The sequence below is a fragment of the Erythrolamprus reginae genome, chromosome 3 (assembly GCF_031021105.1).
Source record: "Erythrolamprus reginae isolate rEryReg1 chromosome 3, rEryReg1.hap1, whole genome shotgun sequence".
Classification (NCBI taxonomy): Eukaryota; Metazoa; Chordata; class Lepidosauria; order Squamata; family Dipsadidae; genus Erythrolamprus; species Erythrolamprus reginae.
This window is the reverse complement of record NC_091952.1, coordinates 75,801,401-75,823,738: the sequence shown is the minus strand read 5'-3', so window position 1 is coordinate 75,823,738 and position 22,338 is coordinate 75,801,401. Positions and strand designations below refer to the sequence as shown.

Here is a 22,338-nt window from a genome sequence, read left to right as displayed (position 1 = left end):
CCCATGCATTGCAACACCCAACATATTTACATACAGTATGCTAACATTAGAGATGGAAAACAAGGAAAAAATATATTACTACACCATCCTGAATCAAATGGTGTAGTAACATATAATTTAATAAAATACCAATGTAGCAGAATAGTTTTTACAAACATGTAAACTTTTTACAACCATGTACACTTTTTACAAATTTCAAACTTGACAGCGTTAAGACTTCAACTCCCAGAATTCCTCCTCCAGTCATGATAGCTCAGGAATGGGAATTGAAGTTCACAAGTCTTAAACTTGCCAAGTTTGAATACCTTTGCACTCCTAATCCTTAGCCCAGAGGTTTTCAAACTTAACAGCTTTAAGAATAGTAGACTTCAACTCCCAGAATTCCTCCTCCAGTCATGCTAGCTAGGGTAATTAGAAGGCAAAAACACACCCATTTTTGTGAAAAATGGGCCAATATTTGCCCATTTCCCCCCAAAAATGGGGTGGGGGGAAGGATCTGGGAAGCCTGCAGAGAACTCATGGATGGTAGGGGATGGCAAAAATGCCCCGGGAGATTTTTTGCCCATTTTTCCCCAACTTGGAGGCATTTTTGTCTTTCCGCAGTCCCGGGGAGTTCTCTGCAGGCTTCCCAGACCATCTTTGCAAAAATCAGGCCCATTTTTCATAAAAATGGGATGCGGGGCAGGACTTCAGGACAGCAAAAATGGCTGTAATTGCTGTATAAGACTCACCGATATTTTCACCCTCTTTTAGGGGAGAAAAAGATGTATCTTATACTTCAAAAAATATAGTAGGTTACAGAACATGAGAGTATGATTCCGTTTTATAATGCTTGCTTTAAGTGCAAAGTTAATATAAATCTAGAAGCAATTATAACATTGATCACATCGATTTCATAGAAAAAAAATTATTTGGGGATAAAAAATAGAAGATAATAATCTAAATGGTGTCAATTTTATATGCAGTCAAAAGATCAATGTTATTTTTCTTGGAGAACGCATGGTGTGAAATATAATGTTTTTCTATTGACTGTATAAAAAAAGACTAATGTTTAAGCCTTTGTAATAAAAACATTGTAATAAAAATAGAATTTGAATTCCAATACTTTTCCTCTAACAAAGATCAAACAAAGGGATTATTAAATTCTTGTACACCATCTTACCTATTGTGTATGTATCACTCCTACACAGTGTTTGAGAGTAGCATAAAAAAGATAGATTAAAAAACCCCTGTCCATTAACTCACACCTACCCTGCCTTGGTAGCTCCATCTTATTTATGCATGTCCTGTGATTATTATTATACTAGAATCATTTCAGTCTTCTCTATTACTTAATAATAGTGATACAGTGGTGAAGATGTAGAATAAGAACTAAGATATTCTTAAATATGGAAACTTTCTAGGTAACTTCAGCCAATCTCTTTTCCTTAGCTCAACCTACCTCATGCACTTATTTTTATGCAGATAAAATAAAATCACTTTGATATCCTAATGAAAGATAATATAAATCTAAAGAAAAATAAATAATGCCCTGTGCTGTTGATTATTATTTTGATCTGTGTTGCCTCTTCTTTCATGCAGAACCTGAAAGCATGTCTCAATTTTGTCATGCTTGGCTATTGCTTTTGCTGGAACTCAGCTACTCTGAAGATTACAAATATAAATGTAGTCTTGTGAGATGTCATATTCCATTATAATAGAACTCATTATGAAACAATCTCCCATTTACTAGGTGGCTAGATCTACACTTATAGATTTAATTTAACAAGGTCACTATGTCTATTCTTCAGCCAGGTTTTCCAACAGAATGCTGTATCTCAGCATTTTAGGTAGCACCATTTTGTACAGCAGAAAGCACAATATTGATTTCAAAAAAAGATATTATATTCCATTCTGATAACTCTATTTCTGAAGATTATTTTAAAAGAGAGTCTTCTATTTATGGTGCCAAGACATGAACTGCTGCACTTGAACTTTAACTGATGTGAATAAATTATGGATGGTTAATTTTTCTAAATGTCTTTGGCACATGTGCACATATGCTCATATGTAACCCATTTTTGTTCAGTAGGGAACAAAAAGTTCTATTTTCTTTCTAACTTCAAAATAGCCTAGGATAATTTCTCTGAAGAATTTGCACCATAGAGTACCCATTATTCCTGACTAGTTTTAATAATGCTACTTGGGGCTTCACAAACCACCTACCCATTTGAAAATTTACTGTCATAGCTAAATATCTCTTGAATCCACTGAATACTGTTTTATGCATACATACATGTAGCATCTATACCAGTGATGGCGAACCTTTTTTCCCCTCAGGTGCCCAAAGAGCATGTGTGTGTGTGTTCTATCGCACATGCGCAAGTGCCCATACCCATAATTGAATGCCTGGGGAGAGAGAAAACAGCTCCCCCCGCCCCCCAAAGGCTCTCTGGAAGCCGGAAATGGCCTGTTTCCCAACTTCTTTTTGTCCCAATAGGCTCATGTTTCACCCTCCCCAGGTTTCAAAGGCTTCCCTGGAGCCGGGAGAGGGGAAAAACACCCTCCCTCGTCACCCCAGAGACTCTCTGGAAGCCAAAACCGCCTTCCCAGAGCCTCTGTGTGAGCCGGAAATCAGCTGGGCAGCACACACATGTATGTTGGAGCTGAGCTAGGGCAACGGCTTGTGTGCCAGCGGATATGGCTCCACGTGCCACCTGTGACACCCGTGCCATAGGTTCGCCATCACTGATTTATACAGTACTGTATACTATGTTTTTGGGGTGGACCGTGTCATAGAACACAGTACAGTTCATGGTTGAATCCAGCTTCTTGGAAAAATGCATTAACTGATGACCTGCCAGGAAAAGCTTTTACCTGGAGATCATGAAATTATTCTTTTTGTCTGTTTTTAGTATTGCAAAAACTTATTGCCCTTAACTGATATACAGTGTTCCCTCGATTTTCGCGGGTTCGAACTTCGTGAAAAGTCTTTACCACGGTTTTTCAAAAATATTAATTAAAAAATACTTTGTGGTTTCCCCCCCTATCCCACGGTTTTTCCTGCCCAATGATGTCATATATCATCACCAAACTTTCATCCACCTTTAATAAATATTTTTTTAAAATAAATTTTAATAAAGAAACATGGTGAGTAATGATCTAAATGGTTGTTAAGGGAATGGGAAATTGCAATTTAGGGGTTTAAAGTGTTAAGGGAAGGCTTGTGTTACTGTTCATAGCCAAAAATAGTGTATTTACTTCCGCATCTCTACTTCGCGGAAATTCAACTTTCGCGGGCGGTCTCGGAACGCATCCCCCGCAAAAATCGAGGGAACACTGTATTGATAACAGTTTGCGGAGAGGGGCGGCATATAAATCCAATAAACCTAAACCTAAACCTAAACCTAATATGTTTTGAAAAATGAAATGGTGGCCTCTTCACTGCTTTTTAGATGAATTGGAGCTGTCCATATCAGTTGCTCTTGGCTGGCAAAATCTGTTTGACGGCTGCTGGCTCTAAATGCATTAACATCGGTGATATCAATGTTGATTTCTGTCCTATTTTCATCTTAATCATGTTACTTGTATGGGTTTTTTAAAACAGGTTATCTTGATTTTAGGGAAGGATGGTGATGGGTGTGTGTGTGTAAAATCTATAGTATGTATCAGACATTTACGAAAATCTGCTCCTACTGTATATTAAAACAGTTGTTTTCTTCTCTGCATTGCTTATTACTGCCAATTGTGATAGGTTCAAAATAAGCTGTTATACAGTTTATTACTTTCCAATTTGAATGATTTGAATTCAGAAGTCTAAAAGAGATAAAATTACCAGCAGCTCTTTGAGTGGCAGTTGCATATCAAACCTCGCGGGGGTTTGACAGACAACGAATATCGTTATTAGATGCTTTTTCCATAATTGCTGACATTTATCCAGTGTTTCACAGTATTTGCTAATGTATTAATGCAGTCAATCTCTGAGAGTCTGCACATGCCTTTTTAGCCCTGGCTTTTATGGGATTCTTAAATTCATAGACCCATGGATACTTATTCCCTGCTGGTTGCCGTAGTGACAGAGCTCAGAGATAAGCCACGACAGAGCCCTTTTGTGATTGCTTTTCAGGTGACATTCAGCGGCAGCTTGAGTAGAGTGTCCTTTTATAGTTCCTGTAATTCAGAAAATGATAACTGCTTAGAAGAGAGGGCTCTAGACTGCTCCCGGTGGGATTTTCGTTTGCTACGCTACTTCGAACTAACACCATTCTGATAAAGTTCTTATTATTGTGAAGATTTCCGAGTAGAAAGGAACTGAATTAATTATGACAGGTTGGAAAAGTACAGAGTAGATGCTACAGATTTAAACTTTAAAGTTTCAGCACTGTTCATAGTTCGAGCCATGCAGAGTCATAGTGCTTTCTTTTAGGGAGCTAAAAAAAAAAGATGTTTAATTTGGGGACTTAATTAGAGGCCAGATAAATAACTAGAAAGTCAATCCAAGTAGAAGCCTCTGAAATTAATATAATTAATTGATGTTCTCTTATAAAATAAAAACCTGTATGGTCGGAATTGTACTATTAACAGTAGAAATTATATTATCCAAAGCAAGTATAGAGTATTTGCAAAAATGAAGGGTCAGGGTCCAAAGAGTGATATAATTGAACTCTACATTCCCATCTGAGTGTTAGGTTTGTTTGCTTTTTTAAAATATCAGTAACAGTTCTTTCAACTATTCCATCCACTTTGAAAAATAAACTTCTCCACAAAGCAGGGAAAAAACAGAAGTGTTTGGAGATGCTCAGTAGAACTTTTAGAATTTGAGGCTGAAAATCTTTGCATAAATAAATAAAAATTAAGTAAGAATTAAGTAGAACTCAACACAGGTTTAACATGAATTCAGTTTATAAGCTTATTTGGAGAAAAGGATAATTGACTGAGATAAAAAGTTGTACCACATAGATTCTATGAACATTTTTGAAGAAGAACCTCCCATAATGAAAGCCACATAATGTTAAATTATTTAAACTTTTCACAAAGACAATTTGTCAAGAATATTTCATATCCCTGGGAGATGTCATTGCAGTCATTAAACAAGAAAGTTTTATCAAATCTTTGATGTTTGTAGTAATTGGCAAAAGCCAATTATATTCTACTCTTTGTCACAAGTGTATTATAATAGTGTAAATTATAGCAGTTCTTTACTTTTAACAAAATTGTGGCATATACTGTATAACAACCCCAAATTCTTCTGTATGTATATTCTACTAATATTACATAATAATATCTTTGCTGTTTGATTGGCTCAGCCTCCTTCGCCAAGTGCTCATGAACAACTGATGTAAGGGAGTGAAATATTTGTGTGCAGATTATAAATTCAAAAGTATTAATACCCATATTTTTAATAGCTCGCATTTACAGAAACATCAAATGTAGAGTTGTTTTTTCAGATCTTATGGTTATTAATATGAACAGTTGCCTAAAATTATATTCTAATCTTTGGCTACATTACACATTTCTTCTTAGTGTCTAGGGACCGTTCTTTCAGTGTTGGAGTATTTAATGAATCAAAATGGAATGTGTTGAAATGTTTCGGAATTGTGTTATTGAAAATAATACCCCTTAGACGTGATAGTTTATTTCATCTCTGTGATGACATATTCACAAAACTCATTAAAAGAATGCCCAAGCTTGCAATTATTAGACAAAGAGTGACTCACTGATATTGCTGCAGGGATTTAACACTTCAGTGTAGCCTTCGGTTTCTATTAAGTTCGTTATATTAACCTAACCTGCAAATTGAAATATAACAGGTCCAATCACAGATATTAATGTATATGGTAGGCCCAGATACAAATTGAGGTTAGCCATAGCTTTACACATGTCATTACAAAAAAACAACAACCTGACCCACTCTTATACTTTAGGAGATAAATGATCCAAAACTCTCTTCCCTTGTGATTTATCTTTTCTTCATATTGACAGATTGAAATTTACATTTCTGAAATTCCAAAAGAAGAACAGCCTAAGCTAGTTCTGTAGAAGATTTGCGCATATCCAACGTAGTTGTTGTTATTATTAGAAATATACTTGAATCTCATTGGCATAGGAAATTGTGAGCTTCCTTTGACATCATTTAAAAAGCTAACATAATCTTGATTACTAGAAAATTTTTACTATTTAGCTCATAAAATAAGGCATGGTCATATGATGACCTACTTAATTATTTTATCACTTAGCACTGGAGGTTTGGTCCGAATTATTAGTGTAAGTCAAGGACTATCTGTAGTCCTGAAAGACATTTCTAGTACTGGGATGTGTTCATATTTGTAGAAAATGTATAAGTTGGAGCAAACTTAAACCTCATGTACTAGTGCCTGGCCAGAATACATACAATATTATTGGGGTGTTTTTTTCCTACCTGAACTAGAAGTTTTAAAGAAGAATTAACAGAGTGTTCAGCTGACCTGAAATTTAATTTGAGAAATAGAGAAGAACTAATGAAAAAGATATGCTGTGAATGGGTTTATACAGAACCTGTGTGCTGCATCTGGCATTGAGCATCCTAGCATTAAGCTAACTGTGAAGACATAGTACAGAGTTTTGTCATTGTAAAGTTATCAAAGCTTTCTCTTCTGAAGAACGGTGTAATGTTATTACTTATGATGGGTGTAATATTTGCAGCATATTCTAATGTGATTGGCTTAATCTATATTTTAAAGCATATTTTTAATTCATTAATGAAACTTATATCCCAGTGCAACAAAGGGATTCTTGGCAGTTTACAATATACAGGGTGCGTTCCAAAAGTAATGCAATTGAATTTCCTGCACCACTCCTATTGGTCAGAGTGGGACCGAAGCACTTGGAGTAGGTCGGGGGGATGCTAAGCTTTGCCGCGAAACTGGTCTCAATGCTCTCCAAGCTGTGGAAGTGGCAGGACGTCAGTTATTGTAAACCTCTGTGCGCCAACCGTGTCACAAAAAAAATGGAATCGACAATCGAGCAACATTATGCGATTAGATTTTGTGCTAAACTGAAAAAATATCTTGAGGAGACTAACAAAATGATTTGTGAGGCTTACGGGGACTCTGCTCTGTCCTACTCACAAGTTTCAAAGTGGTTAAAGGCCTTTAAGGAGGGTCAGGAAGAGGTTCATGACGAACAACCCTCTGGGCAGCCGTCAACCAGCAAAACCGACAACAATGTGGCTCGTGTTCGACAATTGTTGGACTCTGACTGTCAATTGAGTATCAAGATGGTTGCCAATGAACTGATCTTGTCATCTACTGTTGTGTTTCGCATTGTTACTGAAGATTTAGCGATCAGGAAAGAGTGCGCCATGCTCATGCCCAAGGTGTTGTCAGACGACCAAAAGACCAACCAAGTGGAAATTTCAAGTGAACTTTTGCAATGTTTAGAAATTGAATCTGATTATTTGGACAACGTCATCACTGGTGATGAAACCTAGGTTTTTGAATACAACCCAGAAACAAAACACCAAAGCTCTGAGTGGCACACCGACCAGTCCCCCAAGCCCAAATAGGCAAGAAAGAGCAAATCAAAAGTGAAAACAATGCTCAATGTCTTTTTTGACAGTAAAGGAGTGGTCCATAAGGAGTTTGTTCCTCAAGGACAGATAGTTAACAGCTGCCTACTATGTGGATGTGCTGGAATGACTCCAAAAAAGGGTCATCAGGACGAGAAAAGACATCTCCGCTACCTGGCAACTCCATCATGACAACGCGCCTTGCCGCAACGCGCTACGAGTCCGCATGTTCCTGGCCAAACACCAAATGCCAACACTGCCTCACTCCACCCCCCACCCCCACCCCCATAGTCCTGACGTTGCCCCAGAAGACTTCTTTTTGTTACCTCGGATTAAGGCAGCCCTGAAAGGAACCTGTTTTCATCCATAGAAGAGATCCAATCAGCTGTGACGAAGACCTTGCGAGAGGTCCTTGAAGACGCCTTCCAGGGATCGTACCGGTCATGGCAGAGTCGCTGGAAAAAATGTGTAGAGGCCCAAGGACAGTACCTTGAAGAATTTTAAGTGTTTGTGCAAATCTGTTCAATAAATTACTTTTTTAAAAAAATTGCATTACTTTTGGAACACACCCTGTATATAAAACACACTGTCAGGTTAAAACTAATCTGAATAAAAATGTCAAAAATAAATTAAAACCCAACACAAAAACATAAAACAAGAATATAAAAAAATAAAATAAAAAAATACACAGGGAAACATGAGGAAAGAAAAGTAAGGAGGAGACAAGATGGCATCAAATGTAAACTTAAGAAAAGGCCATCTGAAATAATTCAATTTTTAATATTTTCTGGAAAGCCAGCAAGAGGGAGGCCATCCTGATGACTGTCAAGAAGCTGTTCAAAGCATTGGTGCTCCTATAGAGATGGAACACATTATATAGAGATGGAACACATCTCAAGCTCTAAAAAAGTTGGAATAAAATTAGCTGTTCTAAGGTCAAGCCAGTATTGGTTGGAGCAAATTATCCTGTAGATACCCTGGTAACAAAAAGATGGAAACTAGCACGTTCAATTCTACACAGGAACGTGTTAATAGCCAGTGCAGGATTTACAGAATCAAATGTTCCTAATGATGAGATCAGGATACACACACACACACACATTCTGGACCAATCAGTTTTTAACTAATGTTTAAGGGCAGCCCCCCATGTAATGTGCCCTGCAGTAATCTAGCTGGGTGATAATGAGGAAACAAACTTCACAACCTTAGAGAGCCCCGATGTGTATTCAACAGCTGCGTTACTAAGGTTCAGCCTCAGCCTATTCTCCCCCATACAGAAACATAGCTACAAAGGATGATAACATCTCCCTTATCCATATCCTTCAGTTATCTTCTCAGTAAATATATACCAATATGCAGAATATGAGTTTTGTGTCTTTGTCTATGTATCTATTTGTGTGTGTGTGTGTGTGTGTGTGTTTATGCATGTGCATTTCTGTCTCGATTGTAATATCAGTAAATTAGAATAATAATGCCAGGAAATGTAACAGAATATGTATGAATGCCCAAATAAAATATTCACGTCATTTAAAAACACAGGATTAGTTCTTTATATTAATTTTTGTCTTTGTTCAGGATTCCTGCCATGGGAACTCTTTCCTAAGTTTCAGAGGGACTTTTTTCAACCTGTATTAAAGGACTTAAATTTCGTATTTGGACACTGTTCTTTGGCTTGAATTGGAAACTTTTCTTCTTCTCCTCCCTCTTTCCTATATAAGTTAAACCTGTGATAAGTAATTGTCACACTTAGTGCGTTTGTACAATGCTAATTCGAAGTGACATGTCCAAACTGGCCCTAGTAACATGAAGAAACTTAACAGGTGTGAGGGGTGGATCTTCCCATGGGCTCTATTGCACTTCTAACTAGAGCAAAACTAGAGAAAAAGTGAAATGAACCTTGAATAAATCTGTCAGCAGTAATTATCTCAGCAGCACTTTATGAGAGGATAAAGTATGCATTGGTGCTGGTGGAACGTGAACACACTCCACTCTAGTCATTTGGGGGGGAGGCATCCACTTATTGTTTAAAAATAAATTTTAATGCCTGATGTTTATATATAAATTTTTTCCGTAATAGAAATAAGTTCATTTCTTGTGAAAAGATCAAACTAATTGGTTTTAAAACATTATGCTAATAGAAACACTAGTGAAACACTACAGACTTTTAAAGAGAAATAAAATAATCGCTATACATGTATGACATTTTTGGTTAATTTTGGGGAAAAAATTCAGTAGAATTTCCTGGGTTTTGAGAGTTTTGGTGTTGCCACTCAGCATTCTTACCCCTTTCTGACACCATTCTCTCTGATTCACCACTGCAATGAAGACAAGTTTTCATTTTCTGTTTTGGTGATCACAGTTTAAGATTGTGATCAAATACTATCAAACACAAAGTTGTAATTGAGGTTTTGCTTAAATAAGCCACATTTACAAACTGTGATGAAATTGACATGTTTCATAGGGGGGGAAAAGACAGTTGCTGAATTTTATAAGAAGTTATATTTAGGAAAAGCAACTGACCTAGAGAAGAAAAAGATTAATCTCAGCCCTGCTGGAGATTAGCTTCATTCTTGAAATGATTACTATTTGTATCTTCATTTGTAGAAATGATTACTATTTCAAAATATAGCCAACCACTCTTTTACAAATCAGTGAACTATCAAATGTACAAAATGCAATGCCTCTCTCTCTCTCTCTCTCTCCCTCTCCCTCCCTCCCTCTCTCTTTTCCCTCTACTCTCCCCCTCTTCTGCCTCTCCCTTCCTCCTTCCCTCCCTCTCTCTCTCACTGGCAGCCTGTTGATTGCTTTATCCCTTGATTTGCATCCAGAATACTGTTGTTCATACAAACCTTCCTTACTTTCAAATCTTTTTTGACCACCAATCATTATGTTCGTTGGCAATTTGAGAAAACACGAAAACAAAATGCTGTGATAACACATTGTACTCTGCCAATGGGCACACCCTGCTATTTGAAAGACCTGGTGTTTCATATGAACTTGACCCGATTATCAGGCAAAGTGTATTAAATTCTACTGCTTCCTACAGCAGCTATATCATGATTAAGAGCTTTTTTTCCCGTCTGGCTCTGATTCTTTGGAATCAATTCCCTCTGGGATGGTGCATGTAATTGGCTCACTTAACGGTTTAAAAAAGCACTAAAACACTCCATTTTCATAGATCCTTGTGAAGTTGCTTTAAAATAAATAAATAAGTAAACAAACAAACAAATCATTACCTGTTAGAGTATATGGATTATGTAAAACTTAATATTATTAGCATAGATTGGAACCTCCTTATTTTATATTATAACTCATTGGAATGCAGTTGTTTTATTCTACCTATACTACATTTAGTTATAAGTGCATAAATAATAAAACTACAATAAATAAATAAAATACTACCATTAAACCTTTTGCAGAAATGATTGGAATTATTTTTCACTTGTTCTTTTTTATCTCAGTACTTTCTAGGGAATTGTGTATGTTTTAATTTTCCTCCCTAAATAATTACCTAGGAGTTGGAGATGGACATCCTCTTAAATGTGTTGAGGATATGGTAACAGTAAAGGTACTGTAGAAAGCAAATTATTAGACAAGAGATGGATAAGATTACCTTCATTTTGCATGAGTGGAAGGAAAATATCTATACGGGAGATCCTTCTTTATCTATAGTGGTTCAGGAAACAATGCATCAGAAAATTCCAACAACTCAATTGGTGAAGTCTTCCTGAATGAAGATATTTCCCTTTGCAATAACTCACCAAAAGTCAATATGATTTATAAAGATTTATGCATGTTGAGTTGAGAATTCCATTGTGTCTCAATCTCTGATAAAGTGAAGTTATGCAGTTTGAGTGTTAAAATAATTTATTAAGGCTGGATTTTTAGGTAGGATGTCTTATCGTTTTGCAAACAGATTGCTTTATTTTATAGGCAATTACTTTTAATTATATTTACTAATCCAATAATTCATGACCAATGGTCGTGGCCAGGACAGCCTTTGCACAACTGCAGGTGGTGTTCCATTATGCCATTTCCTGGACCAACAATCCCTACTCACAGTCACTCATGCCCGAGTCGCTTCACATCTTGACTATTGCAACATGGTCTACATGGGACTGCCCTTGAAGAGCATTTGCCAGCTCCAGTTGGTGCAAAATTCAGGGCCTGCATGGCTTTGTGCAGACCTGAGTGTGCACATGTATACTCTCTTGCGGGAGCTGCAGGTCCCATCCCTGAGGGAGATACACCTGGTAGGACACAGAAGAAGGATGTTGGCTCCCTCTCTCTAGGACTTTATTCCCCCAGAGAGTAGAATGGCTCCCACTCTAATTCTCTTTCAGAAGGCTCTGAAGACCTGGTTCTGCCAGCAGGCCTGGGAAGCCAGAGCGGGATAGAGCCCATTAATAGATTAAAGTGTTAAAAAGGTATAAAAATGAAATGTTAATATTGCTAATATGTGGATATAAAAATGTAATAACTCTATCTGATATATTAATTATCATCAATATTAAATGCCATGTTAGCTTTTCCCTCTCAGTTGTATAAACTTCTAATCTAAAAATGCTTCCTGGTTATGCCATTGATTTCAAAATTCTCATTTTGAAACTCACATTTGACCATATAGGGATGATTCATGCTGATCCCTCTTCCATATCTTGTAAGATATGAATAAAAAAGAGAAAAGAATATTCTGTTTTTTATCTAAAAACCTATTGATCTTATGGAACAAAAGAGCATCAAATGACCAGTACCATGTTCACTTGTCTGTCTTTTCTTAAATGCTTTTACATTTTAAAGATAGAGTAAGTCACAGTTTGATAATACATAGTCATTTAAGCTCTATTCTGCTAAGCGTTCCTAAATCTGGATAAAGCCAGTGAAAATTAGAAGGTATTCATTCTGAGATTTTGGCTCTAATTACTTAATCATAATGACAAGTGTACTTAAATGTGTTCACATTGGTCACTTTTAGCATGCTACTTAAAAGGTTTCGATATATTTAGTATATAGGCTGTCAGAAAAATTCACCAGACCAAGAGAATAAAAGCTAAAAGTCTTTATTAACAACATGATATAAAACATAGAAACATATGTCAAACATAACATAACATAACATAACATAACATAACATAACATAACATAACATAACATAACATAACATAACAACATAACATAACATAAACAAAGTTTCCGGCATGATCATACAGGATCATACAGAGACCTGGAGAAGTCACGGGAAGAATACCCATGTACCTCTGAAGGTCAAGTACCTAACTACAAGAATCATCTTATATAGGGTTTCTATGTCTTGGTTATACCCCTCCTTCCTGTTCATTATTTGTCCATATATGGGGTTGTCTTGCATCCAATTTCATCATAGTTCCTCGGAACTCTCTAGATTAATCCATCAAGTTTTATTTCCCTTTATTAATGCTTCTTGGCCTGGAAAATAGGATTTCTTCATCTCTGATACAGGATGTAAACATGTTTTTGTGTTCTTTTGCATTTTCTGGCAAGGCCTGCTGTCCAAAAGGTCGGAAGTTCAATACAGTGATCCCCCGATCATTGCGAGGGTTCCGTTCCAGGACCCCTCGCAATGATCGTTTTTTCGCGAAGTAGCGCTGCGGAAGTAAAAACACCATCTGCGCATGCGCAGATGGTGTTTTTACTTCCGCAGCGCTAGCGAGGAGCCGAAGATTGGGGTTCCTGGGAAGGGGACTCAGCTGGGAAGCGGCGCTGGGGTTTCCCCACCGCCCACGCAAACTCCTCGCTGCCGCTCGCCCGCCCTTCGCCCGCCCACGCCGCTCGCTCGCGCCGCTTCCCAGCTGAGTCCTGAAGCCAATTCACTTCAGGACTCAGCTGGGAAGCGGCGCGAGCGAACGGTGTGGGCGGGCGAAGGGCGGGCGAGCGGCAGGCGCGCGGGCAGGCAGGCGACGGACAAGCCGTTCGCTCGCGCCACTCGCTCGCGCCGCTTCCCAGCTGAGTCCTGAAGCCAATTCACTTCAGGACTCAGCTGGGAAGCGGCGGGAGCGAACGGCGTGGGCGGGCGAAGGGCGGGCGAGCGGCGGGCGCGCGGGCAGGCAGGTGGCGGACAAGCCGTTCGCTCGCGCCGCTCGCTCGCGCCGCTTCCCAGCTGAGTCCTGAAGCCAATTCGCTTCAGGACTCAGCTGGGAAGCGGCGCGAGCGAACGGTGTGGGCGGGCGAAGGGCGGGCGAGCGGCAGCGAGGAGTTTGCGTGGGCAGTGGGGAAACTCCTCGCTGATGCCCGCCGCTCGCCCTCCCGCCAGCAAGAGGGGGAAGACCCAGGGAAGCCGCCCAGCAGCTGATCTGCCCGGCGCCATCTACGCATGCGTGGCCATAAAAAAAGGGCGCGCATGCGCAGATGGTGTTTTGACTTCCGGGTTGAAAAATCGCGATTTAGCCCGTTCGCAATGATCGGGATCGCGATACCCGGGGGATCACTGTACTCTAATAGGAGTGTATTTTATATCTATCTAGGCCTTAGATGCCTAGATTCTATAGATAATTCTCACATAGGCAGAATTTCACATGAAGACTTTATTTTCCTATACTTGAGCCCAATAACATACTGAACAAAACATGACGAAAACAACAGTGTCACCATTGCAAAAGCGAGTGTAGATTCTGTGTTAGGTATGGAAGAGTTTCACTGATAATTGAGCTTGACATAAATGCCTGCATTAATATTTCATTTATTCAAAAATAGTCATTTCCTTTTAACTCTGTGATCTTAAAATTGTGACTAAATTGTTATTTAACCTTGCTACAAGAATGTGTCAGCAGGCTAGTCCAGGCAGGTCAACACTCACTTGGTTAGCTAGCACCCTTAATCAGCTTCCTTTAACCTGAAGAAAATTAAGGCTTTTATGAGTGTAAGTGATTAAAAATACCCTAAATAAAAAGGATTTCCCACCCAATATATTTACTAGGCTTTGGACTATATACTAGAGTGACATGGAAGATAGAACATTTTCTGTGTTTTAAATGCAAACATTAATCAATTTTAAATGGTTAGTGTAATAAACTAATTTTTGACATAATATGTCTTCGTTTTGATGTCTTCGTTTTCAATAATATGTGCATTTTTACCTGGAGGAACTTGATTGCATAGCAGCTTATTAACCAAGAAGACTATGTACCCATATTTACATGGTAGGGAACAGGGGAGATAACTTAAGACAGTTATATATCCATTTGAGTGTCCAAGAAATAAAAATAGATACAAGAAAAAAGGGGTTTTCTATTAAAATGAACCTTGCAATTGAATACTTGCAAGTTATTTATTTACTATCAGAATTTATTTCGGCTCATTCTCATACAGTTAAACATCAAACTTCCAGCTTCCAGCTTTACCTTCTGACATCAGTTATATTAATCAGAAGATGAACAAAACTACACTTTAATCTATTTTTAGCTGTGAGTCTTTTTTCCTATCCATAGGATGGTGAACAGTGGTTATAGAGCAGTGCTTCTCAAATAGTGGGGCACACCCTCCTAGGTGGCCAGTGCGGCGCATGTAACTCTGGGGAATATGTGTGGTCCCTCTCAATCGATTCCCCTGGATAGGCGGGGCAGGGTGGCTGCATTGGTTCTTGTTCTTCTTGGTGGGCACCGCAGTAGCCATGAATAGTGTGGTAAACCTGCTGGACAAGGAGGAACCTTCTCTGCTGCTAGGCAAAAGCTTCACACTCATTCACTGTGAGTGCCCTACTTACTATCCCTTCTTCTTGGTGGTGGTTCCTTAGACATTGGAACATTGCTATCATTGCCTTCTTTTCATTAAATCAAACATATCCAGTTACTGCAAGTGTTTTTCATATGTTTTAACCTCCAACCCCTAATTGTTGCTCTTCTCTGCACTATCATGATGGCCTAAAACTGGATGCAACATCTGTTTTTGACAAAAGTATGTTGGCTTCTTGATATGATTTTGTTTACCTCTAGGTGTTCACAAATTCATTGCTTGATCATTTTTTCCAGGATCTTCTCAAGTATTGACATCAGGCTGATAGGGTGTTTTGTTGTTTGTAATAGGTTGGACTATTTTTTTCTTCTTTGTAAAGACAGATACAAAAAAAATCAATCAAACAGTTCTATTTTGTTTCTTCTCTTATCACCTTCTTGCCATTTTCTCCCATTAAGGGACCAAATGTTTCCTTGGCTTTTCCCACCTTGTTTTTGCGTGTTAAAAGAACATTTTTGTTGTTATTTTTTACTTTTGTTGCAATCCTTAGTTTATTTTGAGCCGTAGCTTTCTTGACTTCATCTTTGCAGGTTCTGGTTACTTGCTGATATTTTCTCTTAATTATATGTGCCCGTCTGTCCATGTTTTTATACTTGTAAATTTGTCTTTTAGTTTATCAGAGAGTTCTTTGTGCAGCCTTCTAGTTACTTTTGGGATCTCTGTTTTCCCCTTGAAGATTCTCATCCATGGAATCCTTTTCAGGCTGTATCTGGATTTATTGGTATCAACTCTCTTGAAATCCAAGACTCTAATTTTACTTTTTTCTATAGCTTATGCTTGCATAATGTTGAATTCCAAGATTGCATGGTCACTCCCCCCAAGGTTCTTGTACTTCAACACCTTTGTTTTGTTAGTGAGACTTAAATCCAATATAACTATCTAGTTCCTTTCACTACCTTTTGGGAGACAAAGTTTTCTGCTAAGTTTGTCAGAAATCTGTTTGACCTTCCACTAAGTGCAAAGTTTGTCTCCCAATTAATGTCAGAATAGTTAAAATCCCCCATTGCTGTTCTGCTGTGCTTCCTATATACCTTAATTAACTGACTAGCAAAAAAGTTCATTTATTTTGTCTTTGTTTGGTTGGGTGGCTTGTGTGTTATACACCTATGGCAATGTCACTCTTTTTTCCTTTTATATTGATCTAAATGCATTCAAGATGGTTTTGTCATTGTTCTGCTGTATTTCTGTAGAGATATTGTGTGTGTGTGTGTGTGTGTGTGTGTGTGTGTATGTATCAACTCCACCCCTCTTTTACTAGTTCTGTTTCTTTCAAACAATTTTAAATCCCTGTAGCTGTATAGTCCATTCATGGGTTTCATCTCATCAAGTTTCCATAATGGCAATAATATCATATCTGCCCTCATGGATTTCTAGTTCACCCTGTTTATTCTTCATATTTGGGCTTTGCTATATAGTAATTGAGTCCTTTTGGACTAATCCCGTGTTTGTTTCCCACATAACCTGTTTTATGCCTGAGTTCCCCTTCATCCTTACCATCTGTTTGATTAGTGCACACAGTAATATATGTCTGCTGTTTAGATTACTTTAGCAGCCTCAGGAATCTCTTATCCTTGCCATCGACTTACAGTTGGAAGAAGATCTTCACCAGCACAAACTAGAGAACAATCAGAAGAGGTGAGACAACGCCTTTTTCCCACATAGTTGGCAGATGAATTTTTATTAAAGTTTTGTTGAAAATGACATTATATGTTTAATTTCTGCCCTACCTTTGGTCTTACGGCATAATGTCTGCTGGTTGATTTTATATGATAAAGAATATGTTAGAATGAAACTAAAGAATAAGATATTAGTGTAATAATATTTCTTTATTATGTAAAGAAAAATGCAATTGCTAAAATCTCTCTCATTCTCTCTCTCTTTCTCCTTCCTCCCTCCCTTACTCCCCCCACTGGAAATAGTTTGGTACCAATTTGATGTTGAGCCCAATTGAGAGTTTTGATTATGATTTTAAAATCTTCAGGTCCTATTAAACAGAAATCCCTTAAAAGTTATTGGTCTATCTTGTCACTCTTAATGCAGCAAAAAGGATTTTTTTCTATTTCCCTCCCATGGTGGAACCTTAATTGAGCTAGGACTCCCTTGCCTTGGAAAGCTAAATGGCTTATTTATTTATTTATTTATTTATTTATTTATTTATTCATTCATTCATTCATTCATTCATTCATTCATTCATTCATTCATTCATTCATTCAATTTTTATGCCGCCCTTCTCCTTAGACTCAGGGCAGCTTACAACATGTTAGCAATAGCACTTTTTTTAAACAGAGCTAGGCTATTGCCCCCACAATCCGGGTCCTCATTTTACCCACCTCGGAAGGATGGAAGACTGAGTCAACCTTGAGCCGGTGATCAGATTTGAACTGCTGACCTTCAGATCTATAGTCAGCTTCAGTGGCCTGCAGTACAGCACTCTACCTGCTGCACCACCCCGGCTCATACCAGTGATGGCAAACCTATGGCACGGATGCCACAGGTGGCACATAGAGTCATATCTGTTGGCACACGAGCTGTTGCCCTAGCTCAGTTCCAGTGTGCATGTGTGTGCTGTCCAGCTGATTTTTGGCTCACACAGGGGATGTGGGAGGGCATTTCTTGTACAGGAAGCCTTTGGAGCTTGGGGAGGGTGAAACACAAGTTTACTGGACCCGCCAGGAATTGGAAAACAGGCCATTTCCAGCCTCCAGAGGGCCTCCAGGGGTCTGGAGAAGCTGTCTTTTCCCTCTCCAGGAATTGAATTGTGGGTGTGGGCACTCGTGCATGCGTGATAGCATGTGCCCACGCTCTTTCGGCACCCGAAGAAAAAAAAGGTCCACCATCACTGGCATATACCATTCTAATTCCACTGCCAGGTCAAATCCTTTTGTTTTAGGAAGCATCCACTCTACAAGCAATTAAACCTAAAATTTCTTATATTCTTTGCACTGATTTTTGAAAAACAAATGAAACAAACAAAATGTTAAAAAGTTATAACATTTACCAAGTTTATCTAAATTATATTGAAATAACCAACATATGCTGACAATCCCCCAGGCAAGTCACAACTTTTGAGCACTCCTAATGTTTGGAAATTGAAAGTTGAAAAAATTGACACGCCCTTGTTATGCATGCTTCTTTCTCGAAGATACTTATTAGAAAATAAAAATGACATTTTATTTCAAGATTTTCGGGGGAAATTTGGTGACTTTGATATTTAACTATGCAAACATCGTTGACATTTATTTGTTCAGTAATTGTTTTATTATCAATTCTTCTAAACTAGCAATGCACAGATGTACATATGGTTAGTGACAGTGATGGAGATGACTTTGAAGATGCTACAGAATTTGGGGTGGATGATGGAGAGATGTTTGGTATGGCATCGGCTGCATTGAGAAAATCTCCAATGAGTAAGTGTTACTATGTATTGTAAATAATATAAGCTGAATTTTGGACAAACGGGATGGTGAGAGGAAACAGATGCATCCAGACCGTGGTCCACAAGTTTGATACCCCTAATATAAGCTATTCTAAATAAAGCTGCATTTTGCAACTTACTGATCGTGATGTTGTCAGTATTAATGGTGTTCAAATGATGCCTCAGATGTTTTCGGATGCATTTAATGCACCTTTTACTATTGGTATTGTCTTTTCCTTTTCCTTTTGTTATTATCATTCTATTTGTATTTTGGGGTGTTTATATTTTGTGATTTTCTTCAGTTCTATTTCTTCTTTTCTGTTGTTATTATTATATGCACAAAAAGTTGATACCAAAGCTTCCAGTTCTTTAGCTGAAGTTGGTCTTCATATGCATCAACGCCTTCCCAAGAATATAAGATGCTGTTTCAGTAGCTCTTGTGTTCTGCTTGCCTTCTCATTATAACATATATAAGCATTGAAGTGTAATTAATAAATAAAATATATATTTAACTGAATATGATATTATTAGAATACAGTGTTCCCTCGATTTTCACGGGTTCGAATTTCGCGAAAAGTCTATACCACGGTTTTTCAAAAATATTAATTAAAAAATACTTCACGGTTTCCCCCCCATACCACGGTTTTTCTCGCCTGATGACGTCATATGTCACTGCCAAACATTCGTCCGCCTTTAATAATTTTTTTAAAAATAAACTTTGATAAATAAACATGGTGAGTAATAATCTAACTGGTTGCTAAGGGAATGGGAAATTACAATTTAGGGGTTTAAAGTGTTAAGGGAAGGCTTGTGATATTGTTCATAGCCAAAAATAGTGTATTTACTTCCGTATTTCTACTACATGGAAATTTGATTTTCGCGGGCGGCCTCGGAACACATCCCCCGCGAAAACTGAGGGAACATTGTATAGTATTAAAAATAGAAGACATACACATCTTAGCTCTAATAATGTTTTACATACTCATTAGTTAATTAATGAATTGCACATTTATTTATTTATTTATTCATTCACTCACTCACTCACTCACTCACTCACTCACTCCATTCATTCATTCATTCATTCATTCATTCATTCATTCATTCATTCATTTATTGTGCCGCCCATTCCAAATACATAACTCTGGGCTGCTAACAATACTTTATAACAGTATACAAAATTATAAATAACCTAAATAATACCTGAGGAAATAACAATAGCATAGATTTTAAGTTTCTGATACGTTTTCATCAGGCAGGATGGTTGAAAGCCAGGAAAGAAAATAGTTGGGTTATTTAATAAGTCATTTTTTGCTTATAGGCTAATAATTAGCATCTTAAATTGAGTTCAGTTGTTTACAGGGAAGTTAGTTATTGTATCAAGTTATGCCACTAATAAATTGCTTGAATTAATTCAATAAAGTCCTGATATTGTATTGAGTAAAATTTGGCTAAATGGTAAAGGAAATATCTTAAACCTGCATGTTAATATTTACTTACAATATTTTCCTTTCTTTCTCTAGTGCCGGAAAATGCTGAAAATGAAGGAGATGCCTTATTACAATTCACAGCAGAATTTTCTTCAAGGTTAGATTTATAATTAAATGCAACCTATATATGTATATCATCATCATCATCATTGCTTCCTTTAGCACAAAACATATATGGTAGCAAGCTTTTCACCATGAATTCTAATACATGTTATACTGTGCTTAAATTTTGTGCAATATTTGTTTGTATAAATAACAAAATATCAGATGAATATCACCTGAAACTTCCACTGCCTTTTGTGAGAAAATGACTTACAAATCTAAAATCAGTTTGAGCTTCCAATTTATTATTTTTTTGTTTCATTTCCCTGTCACACACTTTAACATGGGAATAAGATTTGAAACCATAGGCTAGCTCTTTCCATTCTGCTTTTGTGTCAGTCTCCTATACTTGGCACAGACAATGAAAGATATTTTTCAAATTGGAATTGAGCAACAATTTATTTCATTATTTATTTTTTGCATAGTTGCAATGTTCTTGGAGGTTCTACTTATGTTCTACACATTCTAGGTTGGCCAAGTTAAAAAGAATTTTTCTATCAAAACAGGATTTTTTTCCTGTCCCTTTCCTTTTATTGCTTCCTACCGTTAGAAATTCAAGCCACCCAGAGTTGTTGAAAATTGGGCGGTCTCTAAATCCAGTCATACAAATAAATAGAGAGATCCCTTGGAAATTTATTTAGGTAATGTGACTCCCTGCGGTGCATTGTTTCAAAGTTTTGTTATTTTGGTTTTGAAGATTTAATATTGAAGTTCTGTTGTGCAGATTAATTTCATGTATTTAGCAAAAGGGCAAAACAAATATGTGAATATTTGGAAACCTTGTTTCAGTAACCTTTAAAAATATATTTTCAATGAACTACTTTATATATTTTGCCACTTTGAAATGTCCTCCTTTGCCCGAGTTTTTAAATGTACATTTTCTGAGTAACATGAAGTTTTCTAAGTCTAGGAGATATTTTGAGGACTTGAGGGAAAAGTTAAAGAACTATATTAGCTCACTAACACAGAAAGTTCATCTTCTTGCCCTCTAGTTCAGTGTTTCCCAACCTTGGCAACTTGAAGATATCTGGACTTCAACTCCCAGAATTCCCCAGCCAGCATTCGCTGACTGGGGAATTCTGGGAGTTGAAGTCCAAATATCTTCAAGTTGCCAAGGTTGGGAAACACTGCTCTAGTTGAGCCACTAATATATTTTACTTTTCAAGGCAGCAGACAGCCATAAACTGATGCTTACCTTGATGTCTCCTCTGTGAAAGAGGACTCATTTCTTATTTATAAAAACAGAAAATTACTTTTAACAGTCCTACCTAATAACACTTAATATCACAAGATGGACCTCTAAGGGCTCTTTTTGCTACATTCTAAGACAGCTCTTTGCTGCCAGTTACGAACAATAGTCTTAATACAAGTTACTTCTTCCAAGTCACCCTGGTCATTCCCATCCTTGCTTCAACAATGAGAACTTTTCAAATAAACGAATTACTCTTTAAGTTAGAAGGCTTGGCACAGATGATGACTCAATTTCTTGCAGTCCTATTACACCAAAAGGAGACTGTTAAAGTATGACTGTACCTAGAAGCTAATTGCAAATTATCTGAAGCTCACCTGCAATCAACAGACTTTGCATCTCTTACAAAATACTGTTCTCCTGATCTCAAATAATTGAGCACCCCAAAGCTGGTGTCAATATCCTTCAGTTCAATTACTGACCAGTATCAGCTGTAGGAACATATTCCTCCCCAGAAGTCCATTTATGGCAGTATTATCTAATGAGAGAAACCAATTACTGAATCCATCCTGATGTCCCAAGTAAACCTTATTGAGATCCATTTCAGGTGACATGTCCCTGTAGAAACTATCATGTATCTTTATAGACCAATGCCTTATCTATCTAACCAAGATCTTGCATGAAAATACCATCACCCAGATTAAGAAAATTTCATACACACAAATACACAAACCCAAAGCAAGATATTTTGTGATTCTGTTTTTATGCAAATGATACATCAATCCTTTCACTTTCTCAGATTACCTTTAGAAGTCACTGGGGCCTGGCAGATTGTTGTAGGGAAGAAAAGTTC

The 22,338-nt window shown here is 37.5% G+C and overlaps 1 protein-coding gene across 1 annotated transcript in view; it reads left to right on the top strand.

Moving 5' to 3' along the window:
- The window catches only part of FAF1 (Fas associated factor 1), a 227,529-nt gene that overhangs the window by 121,047 nt on the left and 84,144 nt on the right, over positions 1-22,338 (top strand). Inside the window, exons 9-11 of the mRNA XM_070745898.1 lie at positions 16,832-16,927; positions 18,573-18,699; positions 20,228-20,291. Coding sequence (XP_070601999.1) covers positions 16,832-16,927; positions 18,573-18,699; positions 20,228-20,291 — 287 coding nt within the window. The remainder of the gene's footprint in view (positions 1-16,831; positions 16,928-18,572; positions 18,700-20,227; positions 20,292-22,338) is intronic.